We start from the raw sequence: 24,510 nt of genomic DNA on the forward strand, positions 1-24,510 counted from the left end.
TCCACACTATTGATGAGCCATCCAATAATTTTGGAATGACCCATCCTCCATTCTTTCCATCTTTTCTCATAGTCGAAAATGTCTTTAGTCATTTCCTCTCCTTGAAGCGCAACTTCTTTTCCATTCTCAAATTTTTGTAAGAATGAGTTTAGGCTCCTTTTCGGTGTCGTCAACCAATCCCCAAAGTCTCTTTTCCTATATTTTATGTTTTACTATGGATGCCCACATCACATAGTTTGTATCATTTAGGCGTATGGGAGTGGGGACTATTACCTCCCTCTCATTCTCCATTTATAACAAGTGGATAGAGATAGAAAGAAAAAGAAAGAGAGAACGAGGAAGAAAATACAAGACTTTTTTTTCGAAGTGGTTCGCTTCCCGATGCAACAATTCGTGATTTGTTGTATTTTGCCAAGCTCACGATCCTCCTCTTGATATTGTCACGATCTTCTCTAAAAACGGCTTTTGGAACACCCAAGTTCTGATACCATGTAATGAAGTGGATTGAATCCGATGAATATGCAAGAACACACACCTCAATCAAGTGGGAACACTTGATAGAATAATCACACCACCCGCACAAGGGTCGAATGAGAAAGTATATTGCATACACAAAACTCTCTTGAAAAAGAGATGAAATAATACAAAGGCCATGAGGCCCATTTATAATACAAGAGGCTAAAGGGGGCAGCCAATATGGCTGTTGGGCTACTCCCAACGGTCATATTTATGACTGTTGGGAGCAGCTCCAATAGCTATATTGGAGTTGGCCCAACAATCAAAAACAAATAATTATAAAAAACAAAAAATAAAAAAGTGAAAAAGGGTTGTCAGCCCCTAATGGGCTGACACTTATTACAGTGAGAAGACTGAAATACCCTTACTGGGTATTTCAGTTACAATATATATATATTTTTTAACAGATACCACGATAATTGGATGAGAGATTCGTGGCGATCTCGTAACATGAAAATTGCGTATTGATATAAAAGTTTTAATCACACAAGTGGTGATGATCGCCTTCACAAGCAAGATGCTCGAGTTGGTTTGAAAGACCAGAGCATGTAAAATCAGAGTTACTGGAAGCTTCTTAGATAGCTGGGAAGCTCGCTTCCCAGAAGCTCGCTTCCCAGAAGCTCGCTTCCCAAAAACTCGCTTCGAAAGCACGATACTCCTCGCTTCCGAAACTTGATGAGAACCTCAATTCCCGCACGCTTCTCCTATGCTTTCCACACGCTTCATTTATTCTTATTATATGTTCCTTACTCAACTTTGCATGTTTTTTATGTGTTTTCTCTGACTCTTCTCACACACTTCCATGTGCTTTTGCTAAATTGGTAGTCATCATTTTTAGATTTTGTTAAAAATTTAATTCTTACACTAAAAAATCATGAAATTTAATATTAGTCTCTTTTATTTTAGTTTTTATTTGTGTTTTATTTTGATTCTCATTCAATTCTTACATTTTTTTTATTCCTCGCTTCCCGCTTCCTATATATTTTAAAATGCATAGCTTCTCGTTTCCTCTTCCCGTATCGTTTTCTGCTTCTGCTTTCTAGTCTGGCAACCTTGTGTCAAATTAAACTAAAATGGTTACATCATTTCTTTCACAACACAAACTGGGGTTTCTTTCTGAGAAGCCTATACCCCTCTTCTCGTAGCGGTACTATCAGACATGCACGGTATGTTAGTACTACAATGATTGGATGAGAGGTTTATGGTAATCTCGAACCGTGCAAAATACACATTATTGAAATCACATAAATGGTGATCATCGCCTTCACAGGTAAGATGATCGATTTGGTTTGAAAGAGAACCTGACATACACATTCGTCTCTTTATTTTTTTCAAGAGAGATGATAGAATGGTATAAAAACTCCGATGGACAAGTTGTTAACAACCACCACTCGGGCAAATGACTCGGTGTCCCCAATCATCGGAGTTAGGGGACGGGACTATCAAAAATTATTCTAGGTGGTAGATCTCATTGACTTTTGCAGAAGTTGGATGCATCCTTTACTACGAATGTCTCTAGAAAATTTCCTCTCGGTCACCGACCGTATCTTTAGGAACGGACTCAGCTAGTTGTTCGAGGTATCAAAAATACATAGCATAACAAACCCTCGAACTGTCTCAATTGTTTTTATGTTTCGCTTCTGCACGTACCTTAAGGACAGCTAATATCGAAACAAAGTTATGTTCATTTTACTTATTTTGACTTGCAGACGGCGAAAGGAACTACGTATATATTAGTTTGGGTTCTGAATTTTATTAGCAAGCTCATTTTGCTCATAATACTCATTTTGCTCATTTTGCTTATTATACTCATCTTTCATAGACATCTGATAATATTGAAACGATACAGAAACAAGATTAGCATGCTCACTTTCCTTATGTTAAATTGCATATCATGTATTCTAAAAGCATATGTTAGTTTTGTTCTAAATTGTTATATTTGTGTATTTACCGGTTTTTCATGAAACTGACCCGTCTTATGGGTACAGATGATAGATTAGGTCGGCACGACAAGCGATGGCACGATGACGTGATGGTATCAAGATGAGACTTTTTCCCTGACGTTTCGCTCCTGAGGACATTTCTATAATTTTGCATGAGGGTTTTCTTGAAAAATCCTCTTTTGTATAAACTCTAAATTATTAAAACTGCATTTTTTAATTTATTTAGTTTTGAATGTACGGAGTTTCAAATTGGTTGGGTAAAGAAAAGGTTTCGCAAGTAATGTGCCCGAGGTCCGTTGACTTGTTATTTTAAAAATACCATTTTCTGCTGAATTACTATTTAAAACTCTGATAAATGAATGATAACAAGGCTTTCAAAAAAATTCTAAAAAGTTACAAGTTCGGGATTTTGGGGGTGTTACACTCATCAAGATTGTTTTGTTTGACTTTGATCTAAACATTAAAAGATGACTTCAATCATCTAAATATTGGGTTTGAGATTCTTGGATTGATGAGCCACAGGTTACAGTTAGAAATAAGCCAGTAGAAGGTAGAAGGTGGTCTGGCTACGAGGATCAAGTCAGTAGTTGGTATGGTCAACCGCTCATTGACTGTTTTCATATCAGGAAATGATGAATACTTCAAGAAAGAGTTGATTATGCCTCCAAGTCAAGGTTGTTAAGTATATTGAGGTCCTACAACCTATTCTCTGAACAGGAGATGGTGGCAGGTTTTCTTTTACACCAGAAGGGATAGGCTGATTTGGTTGGATGAGAATCTTAAGATTGTTTCCATAAGATAATTTTCAAATGGATCCATAAAAATACCATGTTCTAACATTAGACAAAGGAAACTTGGAGCCTGAACCACCATTCAAGAGTTGCATGTGCTCATTATCTTGCATCAAATGGTAGGCTGCTTATTCAGGATATGCTGCATTGAAACATTAGATAAAGCAAATTTGGAGCCGGAACCACCAATCAAGAGTTGCACATTCTCATCATCTTGCATTCAAATGGCAGGCTGCTTATTCAAGATATACTGCAGTAATACAATGTTTCTCTTCCTAGCAGATGTTCTTTGTGAGTCTACAGAAAATCCATTGAGGACATCGTTGTCAGTGTAATTTTGGAGTAAACATTAGGAACAATGCAGTCAAATGGTCTGATGGCAAGAAAAGCTCATTACTCTAATGTCAACTATGAAGTTCTTTGATGCATCTCAATCAAAAAATTTGTTGCTTGGAGATTTACAAGTTAAAAGTTGGCTTTTGTTTTTAAAATCTGGACACTGTCCTCAAGGAATGGCACTTACCATGATAATGCAAGATACTGCCAACAGTACCTCTTTGTTAGTGTTGTACACGTGGAAAACTAACAAGGATGTTCAGAGACATGTGGGCCTGGATCAATGAAGGACATATAATAGTATTCTTGAAAACACCCATACAACAGCTTTCAAATTCAGTTTCCCACATAGACAACAGAGGGAACTTGGTGGAAAGTAGTTTTTTTAGTGAGTAGTTCTGTTGATGATAGTCTCATTGCAGTATCTCATACTGTGAAAAGCTTGGAAGGACATCTGGAAGTTTGTAAGTGTAGAACACGTGTCAAAAAATTTTATGGTTCTTCTCATGATGATGAGTTGATTATATCCCTTAGGGCTGTTTGTGCAGGCATGTTTTCAAGGATGGGGCATGTTAAATCCATCTGTTCTTGATCTAGTTCAAGAGAGTTTGTTTCTGGTGCTGGGTGTCCTTTTCTTCACCTTTTGATGCTTTGCATCTCACTGCAAAAACATTGATGACTTTTTCATTCGGAAAGGCAAGCTTCTGTAATTGAGAAGTGTGGAAAATTCTTCATATATTATTCCTTGAAATGGACAAAACCAAACAAACCCCAGCTTGCTAATTGGAAAAAAGAAAACTGCACATAGTTCTACACAGTCGAACATACATTTGAAAAAATCATTTTTGTTCTCAAATGAATGTAGCATAATGATGTTTCATGAATGTTGGAAAACAAAAGCATAGAAGCATATGACCATGTTGAACAACTGCAGATCATTTGAATAGATGAGAACTCAACCATAAAAAAAACACAACGCAAGCAAGAATGGAGCATTTGCTTACTACCTTATCAGAGCTTAGTGGTTCTAGCGATCCAGCTTTCGGGGACAAAAAGCTTTGTGAAAGTTGTGCCTCACCATCATCATCTTCACACCAACCTTTTGGTTGGTCTTTTACATTTACCTTTGCCTTCCGCTTCAGAAGATTCAACTCCCTCGCACTTAATCTCTTAGACATGAAACTAGGCATCATACCTGCAACAAGTTGATGTATCTGCTGTCCAGACTGGTATGTATGATATCCATAGTTTATACCATCGTCATGTGAATAGATCTTTTGGCCCATAAGATCCTCATCACGTATCACATCATTGACATCCATAAACTGTTCACATACATCCAAACCTGAAGCATGAATAGGAAGGTACACTTTTTAATAGACACTTTTAGGACTAGAGGATAACTAAATAGCTCTAAAAGCATGCGCAAATGGAAATCATGTAGGCAAGCATAGTCCAAAGAAGAAACTAGCTCTGCCTTGGATAATACTACAACATAGTAACAAAATCACAACAGGCTACAAGGTCTGTTTTTTTTCTTTTAAGGAAGGCTTCAATAAATTCATTCCATAACTACCAAATATAAGATGCAAAATTGCAAATGAACAGATAATTTGTACACATCAAATATTGATTGTTTAAATGTAGAAGATATCACAGATGCTCCTTGAAATCCATAGAGCTGATTTTGTAATTGAAGGATATGTTGTTTAACAGAGGGCCCATATGCATCTCGTGATTCAAAATCACATTATTACAAATCACACGGTGGAGAATGTGATTTGAAATCACATGAGAAATGAGTAAAATGGCCCCAAATGTGATTTTGAATCACTGCCTCATCTTTTCATGTTTGCCTGCAAGTGAGAAATGCAGCAAATAAGTGGTTCTCTCACAATCATGAGAGGATGAATCTCGTTTGGGGCCAAGAAAACATGCCCAAAGCTATAAATGTTTTAGGGAAGATGTTCAATTTGGCCTTGTAACCAGGCACAAATTTAGCAGACAGAATCAAGATTTTGCATGTTTCTAATGTATCCTACTCGAGACTTTCACATGTTTCTAATGTATCCTACTAGAGACTTTCAGGTGAACATCAATCATTCCCTTCCTAAAGTCAATTTATCATCCTTGCTGTGATCACACCTTCACTCGTCTTCCCATGTATTCCAACGTATCATAATAGCGCTTTTCACATGAGTTCTTCCCATATTACAAAAATCCAAGCTCAGAAGAGCAGATTTAGTCGCGTTCTAATTTTGAAATTTGATAAAACAAGATTCTCAAAGGATTGATATAATGCTTGAAATTTGCAGAGATAACATGAGAGTGTGTGTGGGATAGATAATTCAAAGAAGAGAAATTGTCCAAGAAATTTCTGTAAACAATGCATAATCTAAGACATAACATTTCATGTAAGATTTAGTAAATATGTACATTTTCTTTTCAAACAAAAAATATAAAAGAAAAATGTGATTAACTAAGAATTTGTTATCTATAATTCATGTAAACTAATGTTCTATTCTGATACTGACTGAACTCAGAATAGTCATCTACATAAGCATCAATCCTAATACTAATACCATCAAGCCTAAGTTAATGGTCACTCATATATACAAATTTGGAAATATGTAACACGCAATCTAGGCCTAGCCTACTGCAGAAGATATAAATATCTGATATTATAGATGGGGCATGAGTTATTTATTATTTTTTTTAATAATATAAAAAAAATTAAAAATTAACTATTACATAGTAACTTGGATAACTCCGCCTGTGTAGTTATACACTGCCGGTCCCAAGCCCGGATAAAGGAGGAGGGTTGCGGTAGGCCTGTGACAGCCAGCATAAAAAACTTTGTCATATCCTATGAAAATGAAACAATATGAGAATTTCGTTGGGGCGTTCCCTACTGAGCGACGCGCTGTACTCTCTAGGCCCGGAGGCAGTGATAAATGTGCAAGGGTTGCTAGGTCGTCGCCCAGAAGCGACGCGTCACACCGGCGCCCGGGTGTGGTGTCAAATAGGCAAGGGTTCCCTCACTTTGTTGGACGGGTGGGGGTAAAGAAGTTAGTCCAAGACCATAAAATTAGGTTAGCCACTTGGAACATAGGGTCTTTAACTGGTAAGTTGGTAGAGTTAGTAGATGTTATGTGTAGGAGAAAGATTGATATTTTATGTCTTCAAGAGACCAAATGGGTAGGTGAGAAAGCTAAAGTGATAGAACCTTGGGGATATAAGATTTGGTATACAGGAATAAATAGGAATAGGAATGGAGTAGGGATTGTTATGAGTCGTCAGTTTATAGATAATGTAGTTGAGGTCCGTAGGAAGGGTGATAGAATTTTACTTATTAAATTAGTATTAGGTATGGATATTATTAATATTATTAGTGTTTATGCACCTCAAGTAGGTTTAGATGATTCCATTAAGCATCAATTTTGGGAAGATTTAGATGGAGTAGTACAAGAGACATCTTATGGAGAAAAGTTTTTCATCGGCGGTGACCTTAATGGACATGTAGGCATTAGTAGGGATGGATTTGAGAATATCCATGGAGGCTATGGTATAGGAGAAAGAAATGAAAGTGGAGAAAGGATTTTAGATTTTTGTTTGTCCTATGATATGATCTTAGCAAACACCTGGTTTAGGAAGAGGGAGTCTCACCTAGTAACATTTAAAAGTGGGGTTAATACGAGTCAGATAGATTTTTTCCTACTTAGAAAGAGAGATAGGGGTTGTTGCATCGATTGTAAGGTTATACCAGGAGAAAGTGTAGCTACACAACATAGAGTCTTAATTTTAGATCTTAGAATTAGACAATGCCGCAAAAGGGATAGACATAGGATAGATCCTAGAATTAAGTGGTGGGCACTGAAAGGAGCTAAACAAGGAATGTTTGTAGAGCAGGTAGTTAAGGAAGTTGATTGGTGTCTCGAGGAGGATTCAGAATCAATGTGGAATAAGATAGCGGGTGGTATGAGAAAGGTAGCTAAGGAGGTATTGGGTGAGTCTAAAGGCGGTGCACCACTAGGTAAGGATACATCATGGTGGAATGAGGATGTCAAATTAGCTATTAAGGTTAAAAGAGAGTGTTATAGAAATCTAAGTAAGAGTCGTGATAATGAGAATTTGGAGAAGTATATGATAGCAAAGAAGGAAGCTAAAAAAGTTGTTCAAAACGCGAGGGCTAAGGTATATAAGGAGGTTTATGACAAGTTGGATACCAAAGAAGGCGAGAAGGATATTTATAGGCTTGCAAAGATGAGAGATAGGAAATCGAAGGATTTGGGTATGGTTAGATGTATCAAAGATGAAACGCAAAGGGTTTTAGTCAAAGATGAGGAGATTAAGGAGAGATGGAAAGATTATTTTGATAAGCTATTTAATGATAGTCATGCTCAAGATCTTGGAGACTTCTCCATTCCTTTTCATGAGATAAATCGTGACTTCATGCGCAAGATTCAAAAGAAAGAAATTGCAGAGGCTTTGAAGAAAATGAAATCAAGAAGGGCAGTTGGCCCAGATGGTATACCTATCGAGGCTTGGAAATGCTTGGGAGAGAAAGGTTTAGAATGGTTGACAAATCTTTTTAACTTGATTTGGCGAACAAATAAGATGCCTAATGAGTGGAGGAAGAGTACTTTGGTGCCTTTATATAAGAATAAGGGTGATATACAAGATTGCACAAACTATCGTGGTATAAAACTCATGAGTCATACTATGAAACTTTGGGAGAGGGTGATTGAGTCTAGGTTGAGGAAGGTTGTCATGATATCGGAGAATCAATTTGGTTTTATGCCTGGAAGATCAACTATGGAAGCTATACATCTTCTTAGACAACTTATTGAAAGATATAGAGAGAGGAACAAAGATTTGCATATGGTTTTTATTGATTTAGAGAAGGCATACGATAGAGTACCTAGGGACGTTCTCTGGTGGACAATGATGAAGAAAGGTGTTTCTCTCAAGTACATTAGTATAATTAAAGATATGTATGAAGGAGTAGTAACCAATGTCCGCACTTGTGGAGGGGTGTCAACCAATTTTCCGATAACGGTTGGGTTACATCAAGGATCTGCTTTAAGCCCTTTCCTATTTGCGATAGTGATGGATGAGCTTACGAGATCAATTCAAGAAAATGTACCGTGGTGTATGTTGTTTGCTGATGATATTGTTTTGATTGATGAGTCTAGAGCTGGGGTTAATGCTAAGTTAGAATTATGGAGACAGACATTGGAAGCTAGAGGTTTTAAGTTGAGTAAGAGTAAGACTGAATATATGGAATGTCGGTTTAGTAAGCAACGAAGTAGTGATGGGAGTGTAGTGAAGCTTGGTGAGCAAGATATACCGGTGAATGATTATTTCAAATATTTGGGATCCATCATTCAAAAGTATGGAGAAATTGATGGAGATGTAAATCATAGGATAAAGGTTGGGTGGATGAAATGGAAAAGTGCTACTGGAGTGCTGTGCGATCGTAGAATGCCATTGCGGTTGAAGGGAAAGTTTTATAGGACGACTATTAGACCCGCTTTACTATATGGTACGGAATGTTGGGCTGCCAAGAGACATCATATTCAAAAAATGAGTGTAGCTGAGATGCGGATGCTTAGATGGATGTGTGGAAATACAATAAAAGATAAGATTCGGAACGAAGAGATACGTAAGAAGGTAGGTGTTGCACCCATTGAAAATAAGATGCGAGAGAATCGTTTACGGTGGTTTGGACATATTCGGCGAAGGCCTAATGATGCTCCAGTTAGAAGGTTGGAGAAATGGGAAAATATATTAGTTAAAAGAGGTCGGGGTAGGCCTAGGAAGACTTGGATGGAGATGATAGGAAAGGATTTGAATGCTTTGAACCTCACCGAGGACATGGCGTTGGATAGAAATGATTGGAGGAAAAGGATTCATGTGGAAGACCCAAAATGAATTTCTTTTTTGGTTCATATCGCTGACCCCAATTGTTTTGGGATGAAGGCGTAGTTGTTGTTGTTTGTATAGTAACTTGGATAACTATTACTATTTACCTAATTAGTTGCATGGGAACTTGTTACTTGTTAATTATTACTATTTACCTAATTAGTAGCACTAATTAAGAATTAGGTTTTTGTGTCATATCATGGAAATAAAGGGAAATAAATGGGTTTGGGCCGGGCCATGGGCTTCTCTTCAAACCCGAGCCCGTTAAGAACCAGACCAAAACCCGACCCGTTAGTAAACGGGCCGGGCCAGCCCAATGCCCACCTCTAATTCCACCCGAAGAACAAGAAAGATCATTGCACATCATATATGCATGCATACATGCACACATACACACAAGTAATGGAAGGTAAATGAATTCATACTGACCCAATCGACGGCGAAGATTCTGCTTTTGATGAGCCAAACGCTCGCCTGTGATTTTGCCATTTTCACTGGATACATCATACTCCTGGATCAAACAATTCATGGATTAGTAAGACAGATAACATGCATTACATAAAAGGCTTAATCTCACAAAAGTACCAAATAGACTTGTAACTATTTTGCATCAGAAGAAAATCATAAATTATAATCAGGAACCCAGATTTTAAATCACCTGATCAAGACGAGCAAGAATTACAATAAAAAGAAGGTGATTTTCCTTGTAAAGTATGAAAAAAAAATATGCCTAGGTGCACACACAAGCAGCACCCTGCAGCTAAAAGTCACATACCATACAACGAAGTTAACAATGAGTCTAGCCAATCCATGTCAAGATCAACTAGATAATCAGGGCATTACATACAAGACTTAATCTCACAAAAGTACCAAATAGACTTGTAACTATTTTGCATCAGAAGAAAATAATAAATTATAATCAGGAACCCAGATTTTAAATCACCTGATCAAGACAAGCAAGAATTACAATAAAAAGAACGTGATTTTCCTTGTAAAGTATAAAAAAAATTATGCTTAGGTGCACACACAAGCAGCACCCTGCAGCTAAAAGTCACATACCAATACCATACAACGATGTTAACAATGAATCTAGCCAATCCATGTCAAGATCAACTAGATAATTTTATGCTCAGCTCATGTCAAGATTAATTGGACCTGTGCAGTTTAAATGTGAACCAATCTGACCCAGCCAGGCTGAGCTGCGTCAGGTATTGGTCCTGGCCCATCTAGCCGCACTAATATTCATGTTGTAAAGAAACACATTATGCATTCTATAATCTTCTAATTAATTAAACTACAATATAATCCTACAGAATTACTAGTTTTAACTGATGGAATTACAGGTGTAACTTAACTCCATGTAACAGTCCATTTTCTCAAATTCATTTATCTTAATAATCTCCCCCTCTAGTCTAGAAGAGTCCATTTGCATATCTTAAAGATTCACAACTATAGACAAAGAAGAAATCTTATCTAACTTCATGGTAATTACTATTTTAGATTCATGTGCAAATCCTACCAATCCACAATATCACATGAACCAACATAGAAGTATTTCAGGCCCAACTAGAAGACTGAAGGTCATAAAACCAAGAATCCTTCTTTGTTTTTCTTTAAACAAGAACCCTGTGGTGATGTAGTTAATGATGGACACAGCAGATGATAGAGGATTGCTCAGATGATGAATTTACAGCCCTTGTCCAACTCATCAAACATGGCTTGCATGACACCACTGTTGAGAGAAATAAGTAAGCACTCCAACTTTGCTACATAATGATATATGATAATAGTATATTAAATCAGAATACCATTCATTTCAGGAAAATTAGAATGCAACCATGGTCAGCAATGTTGTGTTAACATATATCCATTGTATTATATACCTAAATATACTAAGGTGTACTTATAGGTATTTTTCCTTGTATTTCTTTTGTATTTTCTTTCTCATTGTAATTCTAATACTTATTGTGATTTAGATTTTAGCATAAGGATAATTTAGGATAAGTACGCATATTGTATGTTTTTAGGGTAGAATAGGAATTTTATTTTTATTATTATTAATCATTATTTAAGATCACTAAATTTTGTAATTTTATTTATTTATTTACTTTTCTTTTTGGACAAATGAGATTGACCAACTAGTCGTTGGGGTTTGTAACAGCAATCTAGCCATTAGGATTTGCTTTAATGGCTAGTTTGAATAGTCAAACTAGCTGTTTGGATATTCTCTAACAGCTAGTTTGACGTTAGGACTAGCTCTAACGGCTAGTTTGACTAGTCAGTCAAACTAGGCATTATGTCTTCCTCTATATATCGCTCATCCTTTTGTTGTATAGGTGAGCGAGGATGGATAAATATGGGGTGTGTTTGAGTGTTTTTGTAGTGAGGTTCATTTATAATTTTTTGTTTATTTGTTATTAATAAAAATTATTTATTTTATTTCTTGGTGTTGTTATGGGTGTATAAATGTGTTGCTTCTTATCTTTGGTTAAATGAATTATGTTTATGCTTTAAATCTTTTTTGTTTGTCTTAAATTATGTCTCAGGATTCGTGTGACTTCATGATAGGTTGTTCCCCATGGGACAAGGATCCATTGACCATGGGACATCAAATACCCAGAGATCTTGATACCATACCAGTGTGACAAATATCGCTAGATTTACTAAAATCTCGCGAGAAATTGCCTGAAAGTTTAAAACGGTAATTTCTTGCGAGATTTTCAAAATATCATGAGATTTATGAAAAAAACGTAAGTACCGCAATTTAAACGTGATATTTACGTTTTAAACGGCTATTTATCCTGAAAAAAATGTATGTTTTTATTTTTAAATACTTTTTATTAATATTTTCTTATAAAAACTAATTTTTATATTTTTTAATTTATTTTTTTATTGCCAAGATTCTGTCGAAAAAAACACAAGATTTATGAAAAAATTTCAATTTCTCGCAACTTTTTTAAAAACGAGATTTTGCCAATAAAAATGTGTCACTATGCTTGATACACACTAGGGAAGAGTATTTTGATATTATCATCAGCGAACACACATACCACATACACTCATGCATGAACACGCACGTGCACAAATGCAAGCATAGGCATCTATATATTGCTCATCCTTTTGTTGTATAGGTGAGAGAGGATGGATGAAGATATGGGGTGTGTTTGAGTGAGGTTCATTTGTAATTTTTTATTTATTTGTTATTAATACAAATTATTTATTTTATTTCTTGGTGTTCTTATGGGTGTATAAATATGTTCCTTCTTATCTTTGGTTAAAAGAATTATGTTTATGCTTTAGATCCTTTTTGTTTGTCTTTCGATTGTGTCTCAGGATCCGTGCCACTTCGTGACAGGTTGTTCACCATGGGACAAGGATCCATTGACCTTGGGACATCAAGTACCCAGAGATCTTGATAAGCACTAGGGAAGAATATTTTGATCTATCTACTGTCGGCGCACACACGTACCACATACACTCGTGCATGCACATGCACACACATGCATACATGCTCGAATGCATGGCACACACATGCATGTACACATCTGGAAGTCACTTCGTTTTTTTTTACTCAGTTATTTGTTTATTAGTGATGCTATCCGCAATCCAGCTAGAAACACCCCTTATTTCATATTGATGTTTTGGCCAAAATGGCTCCAAGGTCCAAACCAGCAGGACAACCACCATCCTACATTTTTACGTATGGACCACAAATAGGGTCCAATTATGTATTCAGTCACCGATGATCATAGCCACAAATATCGATCTCGGCTATATCTTGGCAAGCAAAAAGCCAAAAACTCAATAATATAAGATGGTTTAATAAATCTCGGGAAAATGTAGACAACTAAAGCTTTTAAAAATATGAAAAATAGCAGAAATAGGTGAGAAAAGAATATGTTTAGACAATAACGCTTCTATAGAAATGTAAATAGAAGTTACAAAAAAATTGAAATATAAAAGAAAGAAGAATAAAACATATTTGAAGTGTTGAAAAGAAATATAAAAGTAAATATGACTGAAAATATCATGATTTACTGAAATAATATCGGTAAAATGTGATATTTTACTTTTAAATTGTTTTCCAAAAAAGGGATTTTTATAGGTGATATTTAAAAAAAAAAAAGAAAAAGAAAAAAGCTGATACTGTGACTATGATATGAACAAGGCTAGCAAATATCAGACTTGGATTCAGGTCAAGCATATTCTCACGTTAAGAATTCAGAATGCCCTGGTTTCCATGAGAAAAGTTTGGGCAAATTGCATCCACTCCATTTGGTCTATCAAGACAATATCCAACCTATGTCAAATGGTTATGGCTCTACATATGAGGATACGCCCATTTCATGGAGTTCTCCGTTATGACTATGATACAAGGGAATATGCATGAGATTGAAAATGGAGTATCTATTTGACACAGTATCCAACCAAAATCACAGACTACATGGCTGATTCAGATCTAGTCAGGATAGACTCCACATGATGCTGGGATCGAGAAAACGCCATTTTATTTTGTGTATTGCGGTACAATCTATATCAACAAAGGTCATGATCTTATCCAGTTTGAATATGTCCAACAACTGAAGATGTTGGTTGTGTCGATGGCTATGCCTCTGACCCATAGTTGGCAAACTCTCAACTCAGGCTCGGATCGGACCCCTGCTGGGTCACGAGTCAGCGGGTTGACTCGGTGACTCGGACGAGTCAGGACACTATATTTTATAGTGTAAGCACATGAATAAGACATGGAAATAACTAAACGTCAAGCTAATATGTCAATAGCTAAGTTACATAAACATATAATTACACATGATTATTAACTTTTTTCATTGAACAATATTAGATTCTTCATAACAAGTGACTTTATATAAGAATTATGCATTAAAATAATAAAATACATGATAAACAAATTTATTTAATGGGTTGGATTGGCAGTCCTGAATCATGACCCAGTTGGGGTCTGATCTGGGTCAACTCGCCGAGTTTGCCAACTATGCTCTGACCAATTTTCAACCCAATCAGAAACTGTAACAAGAGAAGCTTTAGTGATGGGTTACAAGTGGCATGACTTAAAAGACAATTCCAAAAACAAAAAAGCTAGCACAAAAGAAGTTTCTCAAATAGAAATTGGGAATTGGGGAGAGGCTTAAGACTTTGAGACGTTTGGTAAAGAATAGGATACTTCTTGGGACACAGCAAACCTAGAAATTTTGCCTGTTTGATTTGACCTGAGAAGCTTTAGTGATGGGTTACGAGTGGCATGACTTAAAAGGCAATTCCAAAAACAAAAAAGCTAGCACAAAAGAGGTTTCTCAAATAAAAATTGGAAATTGAGGAGAGGCTTAAGACTTTGAGATGTTTGGTAAAGAATAGGATACTTCTTGGGACACAGCAAACCTAAAAGGTTTACCTGTTTGATTTGAGCTGCAGAATTTCATTCAACACTATATGACCAGAATTAGAAAACTTTTATCCAATTTTAACATATATTGCGATAATAGCATGTTCCATGCTTGTGGTGCTCCAAGGCATCTCCTGGTTGACAACATTTTGCATCATCAATAGGTTCTGACATGAATAAATAGAAGGTTATCTTCATGCAGTTAACTAAAACTCATTATTTCTACAAATGATCTTATAAAAAAGTAAGAACTGAGATGATGCTTCAGAATCAAGTAATGACTTTGAGTTTTCACTGCATAGTTATCTTCATGAGAGAAGGCTATCTTCTCAAAGTAACAACTTTCCTGGTGAGACAACTTAAGAATATGTCAGGATAATCCAAGGTTGCCAGACTAGGAAGCGGAAGCGGGAAACGATACAGGAAGCGGAAGCGAGAAGCGATGCATTTTAAAATGTATAGGAAGCGGGAAGCGAGGAATGAAAAAAAGAAATATAATAATTGAATGTGAATAATAATGAAACACAAATAAAAACTAAAATAAAAGTGACTAATATTAAATTTCATGATTTTTTAGTGTAAGAATTAAATTTTTAACAAAATCTAAAAATGATGATTACCAATTTAGAGAAAGCACATGGAAGTGAGTGAGAGAAAACACAAAAACATGAAAAGTTGAGTAAGAGAACATATAAGATGAATAAATGAAGTGTGTGGAAAGCCTAGAAGAAGCGTGGGGGAATCAAGGTTATCATCAAGTTTCGGAAGCGAGGAGTATCATGCTTCCGAAGCGAGCTTCCCACCTATCTAAGAAGCTTCCGGTAACTCTGGGATAATCTCATTTCCCCGACTCGGAAATATTAGCGATATTAATACATATGGATATAAGTTACAGCCTCTATGGAAACAGAAAGACCAGGCAACAAATGTCTAATAAGTAGACGCATCTGCATAGCAAAATAAGATCCAATATGCAAAAGGTAGCAATTCCATGAACACAAGATATGTCTTAAAAAACAAATAAGTTTTTTGAAGGCAGTAACAAATAATAAGCAAAAATAGTTATACAGCCCAAACAAAGGGCCCACAATACCTGGCCCCCAGATGCCAACAGTGGAGCACCAAACTCCAACACCTTGCCTATGTCAAAGCTGCAACAACAAATGAAAATAAAATTAATAAAAATAACTTCTATTGGACTTTGTTGTCTGTACTTCAATTGGAAATCACATAGAAGTGACAAAAGCTATACTCACAAATATAAATGCTGGAAAGAGATAGAATAAAAATACAAGACATGGAAAGATGCAGAACTTTGTGTAGACTTAACCTTCCAAAAGAGAGGCCAGCTATGGGTTTTGGATTAGCACTACACCAGTCAGACACAAGGGCCTTCACATCGTCAGAGACTTCAGCCTTAAGCATCTCAGACTCAAGACATGAGATTAGTTCATTTAGAGATGTATGTCTAACATTTTCAGCAATAGCCCCCACAGCATGAGCAGCTGCAACTCTAGTATCCCAATTCTTGCTACGAAGGTATTGAGATATCTACAAATAAACAGAAGAAAACTTGCATTACTACATTGAACAGGGACATGGAAGGGCAGTCTGTCATCACAAATGCCAGAAGAAAGAAAAAAATTTGAAAAGCTTTGTGTAATATGGCAACTATCAGCAACTGGAAAAAAATCATTATAGAGAATACTAATACAGTAATACACATTGTTCAATGTTGCACTTCTCCTGAAAATAAAAGGAAACATAATAGCTCAAATTTATGTGCTCTGTTGATTATTTTGGGACTTCTGATGCTGCAATGCCTTAGTCATATACATTGTTCAATGTTGCACTTCTCCTGAAAATAAAAGGAAACATAATAGCTCAAATTTATGTGCTCTGTTGATTATTTTGGGACTTCTGATGCTGCAATGCTTTAGTCATATAGATCAAGGAGTGATCAAGACTATGAGTTTAAGAACATAAGTTCTGGATGAGAAGAATAGCATATATTGCTCTGTGTCCTAACCAAGCCCTAGTCAGGGTTACACATATAAAGATAAGCACAGACTTGCAACAGCCATTGTCTAAATGATGTTTTTAAGCAGCAAAGAAAATAAGATACTGTTAGAAGCCATGGCACCAAAAGTTAACAGTGATGAGCAATAGGAAGAATTTGACCAAAATTAGCCACCATGATGTAATTAGATATTAGGACTCTGGGGAAGGCGAACTATTTTTCTCCAAATCCATGGTATCATCCACACTTGGAGCAACAGCTCTTCATTTCTTTGTTCTGCAATGTCCCCTTTGATGGTGACTCCATAAAAGAAATTTATGCACAAAATATCATTGGTTTACAATAACACTCACCAGTCAGAACGCGTCTGCCCTGAGTGGGCAAGACGCTCTGTTACTATAGGGACGGGCAACAAGCCTGCCCAGCTTGGCCATGGCCTGTCAACAGGCAGGCTAAAAAACCTAGCCCAGACAGGCTGGATCATGGGCAAACCACTGACCAGCTATGCAGCTCAGGTAATCATGTCACTTATAGGACACATGAAAGCCAATAAAAGCAGCCAGAGTCGGAAATGTGACTATAGCTTGGTAAGAAAATCTTGGGCAAATACAATAAGAAAACTACCCAGATACATTATCCAGATATATGCTGGCCAATAGATCATCACACCACAGCAGAATATAGCTGAGCAGCATAGAACAAAACAGGATACAAAACAAGCAGACCGAGTGCAAAAGAAGAAAACTAATCTCACAGAGATATTATGCACAGATAAGAGACTACATGGAATCTTGTTTGAATGAACACTGAAACATTTGCATGAAAGTCTATCAACAAAAACAAATCAATCACAAAGAATGATCAGTATCCTTGCTAACAGTTTCTCAGCTGCCTCAGGAGAGACAGAACCATATCCATGCTGTCCAACTAGAATAGCTTGATCACACAGACACAGAGTAGCACATTTTACCAAAAACTGGCAATTGGGAGAGCTATATAGAGCAGATAAGAAGCTAATAAAATATTCTGGAACACAAAATAAAGTTGAACTTAATCAAAACCTTCTTCAAGAGAGGATTCAAGTCCTCTGGATGTGCCCTTCCAATATCACCAATTTGCCTTGCAGCTGCAAACCTCGTTGCTTGAGTTGAACCAGCTAAATGTTGGTAAAGGAAACTTCCTTGAAACATGATAAAGCATAATACAATTTTGGGTTCATTATCACTTAGACGTCATGATGGTTACCAGTCTCCTCCTTTATATATATATATATATATATATATGGAGAGAGAGAGAGAGAGCTTAATACTAAAGCAGGGTCAGTCAATCAAAAGATAACTTTATACTGTAATGAAGGAAAAAAGGATACTGTCCAGTAACGTAAGCAAGCGATGAAGACGAGAAGATTGTTGAGCCATAAAACCTTGATAGTTCCACAGCCTTTCATTCGAGCCACTCGTGAAGGCATGTATAAAGTCTTTCCTAGCCTATGAGTTCCAAGGTATCAAACAGCATATGCACCTCTTCACTAAAGCAGGACTCTTTTCTTCTTCGAATGAAATCAGTAACAAGCATGTTGCAGAGCAAATCTCCCTGAAATAAATGATGCATTCAATCATCTACGCCAAACATGCAGGTCAACAAATTAGTATTATGCTCACAAGGAAAAACTGAAGCATAAAGGCCATCGAGGAACACAAAATCGCCAAAGAAAATTGTAAGAATGAATTCACCCACCTAAATGAAATGATTTAAAGAAAATCCCATATATTTAGAAGATAAGAAACTTCTGTTGAATGCTACCAAGAACTTCAGAATTTATTCCCAATACATCATTTCAACTATAGACTGATCTCAGTCAATCTTTTTCAAGAGACAACTAAGCACGGGTATAACAAAAGTAACCTTGAGTTTTGACACAAAATTACATGAAGCATAAGAGAGGATAATGGATTAGGTATCATGTATAACATGTAATTCTTTATACAAGAATGAATGCAGAAAAGTTCAAAAGCTGGAAGTACATTATCTACAGAATATAGACCAGGAAGATACACCTGCAGCAAGGACATAGAAGTAGATATCAAATTGACACCACCTATTCATGTAAAAAGAGCACAATATAGATATGTACACTAAAAAGGAAAGAAAGAGTGATGAGGGAAAGCTATCTCGCCAAATAGAAGCTCCATTAACTGTAAGAGGGTATAGCAAAAGAAGCTTAGCAATCCTGGTCTATGATGTGAAATACCTTATCAGCTTATAATGGCTTAAAAAAAACCTCTTGTTGTTCTATTTGATGCTGCCTAGTAGTTAACATGAACAACCATTATCCAATGACTACAAGGTTAAACACATGAAAGAAAAAGAAGCAACAAATTGAGGGCAAATGTCCAAACTCCAAACATAAGTTCCCACTTTGTCATTACTTTCGAGAACTATGTTCCAGCTCCAGGTCATATGGATTATTCAATCACTCTTAGTGCAAAATAGACATCCTAATGCTCCCTATGCTGCTCTTGGTTTCTATAAGTTACACTGTTGGAAAAGGACAGGTCAAAAAGCAACAGGAGAAGTGCATTTAGAACACATGGACAAGCATAATTCATTGGCTGGAATCTTGAGACTTACAGAGAGCTAAGAATAGCTTCTAGCCAACTTGGAAATTGTTTTGACTTGGATAACTCCTCTGAGATTTGATTGATGAGTCTAGAGCTGGGGTTAATGCTAAGTTAGAATTATGGAGACAAACATTGGAAGCAAGAGATTTTAAGTTGAGTAAGAGTAAGACAGAATATATGGAATGTCGGTCTAGTAAGCAACAAAGTAGTGATGGGAGTATACCGGTTGTGCGATTGTTTCAAATATTTGGGATCTACCATTCAAAAGTATGAAGAAATTGATGGAGATGTAAATCATAGGATAAAGGTTGGGTGGATGAAATGGAAAAGTGCAACTGGAGTGTTGTGTGATTGTAGAATGCCATTGCGGTTGAAGGGAAAGTTTTATAGGACGACTATTAGGCCCGCTTTACTATATGGTACGGAATGTTGGGCTGCCAAGAAACATCATATTCAAAAAATGAGTGTAGCTGAGATGCGTATGCTTAGATGGATGTGTGGAAATACAATAAAAGATAAGATTCGGAATGAGGAGATACGTAAGAAGGTAGGCGTTGCACCCATTGAAAATAAGATGAGAGAGAATCGTTTACGGTGGTTTGGACATATTAGGCGAAGGCCTAATGATGCTCCAGTTAGAAGGATGGAGAAATGGGAAAATATATTAGTTAAAAGAGGCCGGGGTAGGCCTAGGAAGACATGGATGGAGATGTTAGGAAAGGATATGAATGCTTTGAACCTCACCGAGGACATGGCATTGGATAGAAATGATTGGAGGAAAAGGATTCATGTGGAAGACCCAGAATGATTTTCTTTTTTGGTTCATATCGCCGACCCCAATTTTTTTGGGATGAAGGCGTAGTTGTTGTTGTTGTTGTTGTTGTTGTTGTTGTTGTTGTTGTTGTTGTTGTTGTTGTTGTTGTTGTTGTTGTTGGATAACTCCTCTGAGAAAGAAATTAGATGGCACACTATCGAGGAAAAGTGAGCTCCTTGCCTCTCTATTTATTGAGGAAAAGTGATCTCCTCACCACCCCTCTATTTCAGTCAATAAGAAACCTGCTAAAAAAGCAGAATATTTGTGAGATACAGTTAGGAGTTTATGATTTCCTTTTGCCACCATGACTGTATGGACAAGCCAGAACGTCTACAATCACACTATCCTAGCAGTTACAAATTTCAATTTCATTCTTCACTAAAATGAGTTAGAATGATCAAAAAAGTTTTCCCTTTCACCCAACCATCTTCCTCTCTAGTCTACTCAACCAGCACAATTTGGGTGAATGTAAAACAATCAACCGCCCAACCCACCTCCCAGCCCCCTTTGCAACATCTATTTTCATGATATAAATGTATTATTGGGTGAAAACCACAGATAGTTTCCTCTGGCTCTATCTTTTCAATAATTGAAAGAAGTGTTCAGGTGGAAGAACTAGGATTGAACACGGCTTCCCTTATTTTCTCTCATCATTCATCTTGAGCTCTCCGAGTAATCATATTAATGGTGCACATTGAGGGAGCGAAAATTTCCACCCAGTTTCTAACAAAAGTTCAGGCACATATACTAGTTTTGCAATCGTGACTGTAAGACCATGTTTTTCTATAATTTGGTTAACTAGTTTTCTTATTGCAATTTTTTTCCATATCTGCAATTTATCTAAACACGTGATCCATCTATTTGATTATGATGATGTCTCTGAGAATGTGTTATCCCTTGCAAGAGCCATTCATATCCAATTAAAAAGTGAAGAACAAAGGCTGGATCTGAAGAAGGAATTTAGGTTGCACAAACCCTATGATATCGAGTGTGAGCTATAAGTAGAACCCTTTATCTGCATTCTGCAGTTCTTAATTGAAATGGAGATCTCGTAACAAAGTTGAGGCCCTTGTACTTAATCGGGCACGAACCTTAAGAGCCGGTGGAAAGCAATAATATCGAAATGAGAGATGAGCAAAAACTTAAGCCCTAGCAAGAGATTTTGCTCCAAATATTGACCTGTCGTTGAAAATAATAACCTTCATCTCATGGCTGATGTAGCTAAGAATACTTAAAAACAGAATGGCGGTCTATGTCACATGGGTGCGGGTGCGGGTGCGGGTGCGGGTGCGGGTGCGGGTGCGGGTGCGGGTGTGGGGGTGCGACACTTTCAAAAACCTTGGGTGCGGGGGTGCAGCAGGGGCAAAAATGTAGAAAATAGGGTCGGGTTGACCGCACCCACGTCGAGTCGCGTCGACACAGGTGCGACACCCTGCTAGCCGAATCCCTGTTACATAGATGGCGGTTTATGGGTAATGAACAGTTGGAGGTTAAGGTGTTAAAATATACGTGTACGTGTATGTGTGCGTGTGCGTGTGCGCATATTCAATGTGAACCGAAATACCCATCAGGGGTATTTTGGTCTTTTCCTATAATAGGCATCAGCCCCTAATGGGCTAACTATTCTCCTTTTTATTTTTTTTTATTTTTGCTTTTGTCAGCCTTTTCCAGACTGAGGGGACAGCTCGAACTAGTTGTTGGAGCTGCAGCCACTTGGAGCTGCCCCCTCTCTTGCTCATGTGTAAATAGGCCATTAAGGCCTTGCATTGAATGTATCTCTTGGAGAGTTCCTCCACTACAATAATATATATTTTTGACACTTGTGAGGGTGGTTTGGATTATTCAATCAAGTATTCTACTTGATTGAAGTGTGTTTTTGTTTGTCCATAAGTGACGATCTTGGATTTAGTGCATTTCATTACATGGTATCAGAGCTTTGGTGCTCTTGAAGCGTTGTTCCAAGAGGAGAATCGTGATAAGCATCAAAAGGAGGAGGATCGTGAGCTTGGCGAAAACAATGAATCGTGGCATCGGGAAGCACATCATCTCTCAAACAAATCTCGTATTTTTTTTCTCTCATTCTTTCTGACTTTTCTCTCTCTACATCTCTTTTTTCTTGTTGTAAAAGAATAGAGAATGAAGGGAAGTAATCGTCTTCATGCTCGTACGCCTAAATGATACAAACTATGTGATGTGGGCATCCATACTAAAGCACAAAATATGGGAAAAAGGCTTATGGGGTTTAGTGGACATTACCAAAAAAGAACTCAAACTCATTCTCACCAAAATTGAGAATGGAAAAAAAGTTGCTCTTTAAGGAGAGGAAATGTCTAAAGTTGTTTCCGATTATGAGAGAAAATGGAAAGAACGGAGGATGGGTCATTCCAAGATAATTGGATGGCTCATCAATAGTGTGGATATTCATAAATGTTCTAGTTTATCAAAATTCGCTAATGATGCATGAAAATATCTTAAAGACATGTATAGTCTTAAAGATACTGCCCACATGTGTAATGTTCAAAATAAGGTGAGAACTATGACTCGAGAGATGAGTATTAGAGAATATTACAATGCGCTCTCTCTCATTTGGGATGAATTAGCTCTTCTTGAGCCAACATGGCGTTGACCTCAAGATATAGAACTCCGTGAAAACCAAATTAAAACGGAGCATTTCTACCAATTTGTGAATGGGCTTAGGCCCGAATTTGAGGGAACTAAGTCCGCTCTCCTTCATAGAGAAGGTGTGTCATCCATAGTCAAAACTCTTGAGGAATTGACTATGAAAGAAAATAGATTAAAGAAGTCATCCATTTCAAAGGATGAAGAAACCGTGCTTACTATGTCAAAGCCCGGTAATCATACTAGGAGTTACAAACCTCCTCATTTTATAAAGAATGAGAATGGGAGAATCCCCAACAACTATAAAAGAAGTGACAAAAGAGGCGATCATGAATACAAAAAAGGTGGCAAAATCATATACTACCATATTTTATGAACCGGGACACGTCAAACCTTTTTGTCCCAAAAGAAAAAAAGAGGATCACCGAGATGATAAGAGAGTTGCTTCGGTTGAAAGGAATGATGTAAACAACTCCAAAAGCATCAGCTCAATCAACTAATGGAGGCACTACAACCAATGTTCAAAACTTAAGCATCTTCCTTTTTGGGGGTGGTCGTATCTACAAATGGTGACCCTGGTAAGACTTTTTGGATCTTAGATTTCGGTGCCTCTTTTCATATGACTCCAAATGAGTCTATATTATCCGAATGTCATTCTAACCCAAATAATTTTTATGTTTCAACTGCCGATGGAACATCCTTAAAAATCAAAAGTTTTGAGATTTTTCAAAAACAACTAAAGTTTCACATACCAAATATTAGAGTGCCAAAATTAAATTTAAATCTTTTATCTGTTTCACAAATTAAGGATCATGGTTGCAAAGTATTATTTTCATCTAATGATTGTTTGATACAGGATCTCCAGTCCGAGAAGTTGATTGGGCAAGGCCATAAAAAATGGGATCTCTATGTAATGGCCAATCTTGAGTTATCAAAACAATCTTTTTGTAATTTTGTGAAAAAGAAAGATATAAAAAATTGGCACAAAAGACTAGGATGTCCTAGTGTGTCCAAATTACATTTGTTTTCATTTCTTACTAATTATAAAGAAAAATATTTGGTTTTGATTGCATTCTTGGCAAAATGAAAGCTTTACCCTTAAGGCCAAGTCACTTTATATCTAAAAATCCATTTGAGTTACTACATTATATCTTGCCCATAATACACTCCTCAACAAAATGGACTAGCTAAAAGAAAGCATAGGCATATTATTGAGACCACTAGAACAATTATTATATCAAGAAATGTTCTAAAAATGTTTTGGGCCGAAGACGCCCTTACGGCAGTTTATTTGATAAATAGAATGCCTTCAAAAAATATTGAAAATATATCCCCTATTGAAAAATTGTTTAGAACATCTCTCGATTATAAAAGGTTAAAAGTCTTTGGATGTAAATGTTTTGTTCTTACTCACAAGGATGACAAACTTTCTTCAAAAGCAATCTCTTGTGTCTTTTTAGGCTATGCCGAAAATCAAAAGGGATATAGATGTTATAATATAGAAAGGAACAAATTATATGTTTC

At 36.7% G+C, this 24,510-nt stretch overlaps 1 protein-coding gene across 2 annotated transcripts in view; it reads right to left on the reverse strand.

Moving 5' to 3' along the window:
* The window catches only part of LOC149843037 (TATA-binding protein-associated factor BTAF1-like), a 136,145-nt gene that overhangs the window by 106,720 nt on the left and 4,915 nt on the right, over positions 1-24,510 (reverse strand). The window contains exons 2-7 of one of the 2 annotated variants that reach the window (XM_089999552.1): positions 18,302-18,525; positions 17,994-18,088; positions 16,243-16,463; positions 16,006-16,063; positions 9,941-10,022; positions 4,594-4,931 (exon numbers count right to left, since the gene is read on the reverse strand). In XM_089999552.1, the coding sequence (XP_089855678.1) occupies positions 4,594-4,931; positions 9,941-10,022; positions 16,006-16,063; positions 16,243-16,463; positions 17,994-18,088; positions 18,302-18,350 (843 nt within the window). In that variant the 5' untranslated portion in view covers positions 18,351-18,525. Of the gene's footprint in view, positions 1-4,593; positions 4,932-9,940; positions 10,023-16,005; positions 16,064-16,242; positions 16,464-17,993; positions 18,089-18,301; positions 18,552-24,510 lie in introns of both variants that reach the window. The other variant, XM_089999553.1, reaches the window with a different exon arrangement.

The sequence above is a fragment of the Nuphar pumila genome, chromosome 3 (assembly GCF_984573655.1).
Source record: "Nuphar pumila chromosome 3, dmNupPumi1.hap1.1, whole genome shotgun sequence".
Taxonomy (NCBI): domain Eukaryota; kingdom Viridiplantae; phylum Streptophyta; class Magnoliopsida; order Nymphaeales; family Nymphaeaceae; genus Nuphar; species Nuphar pumila.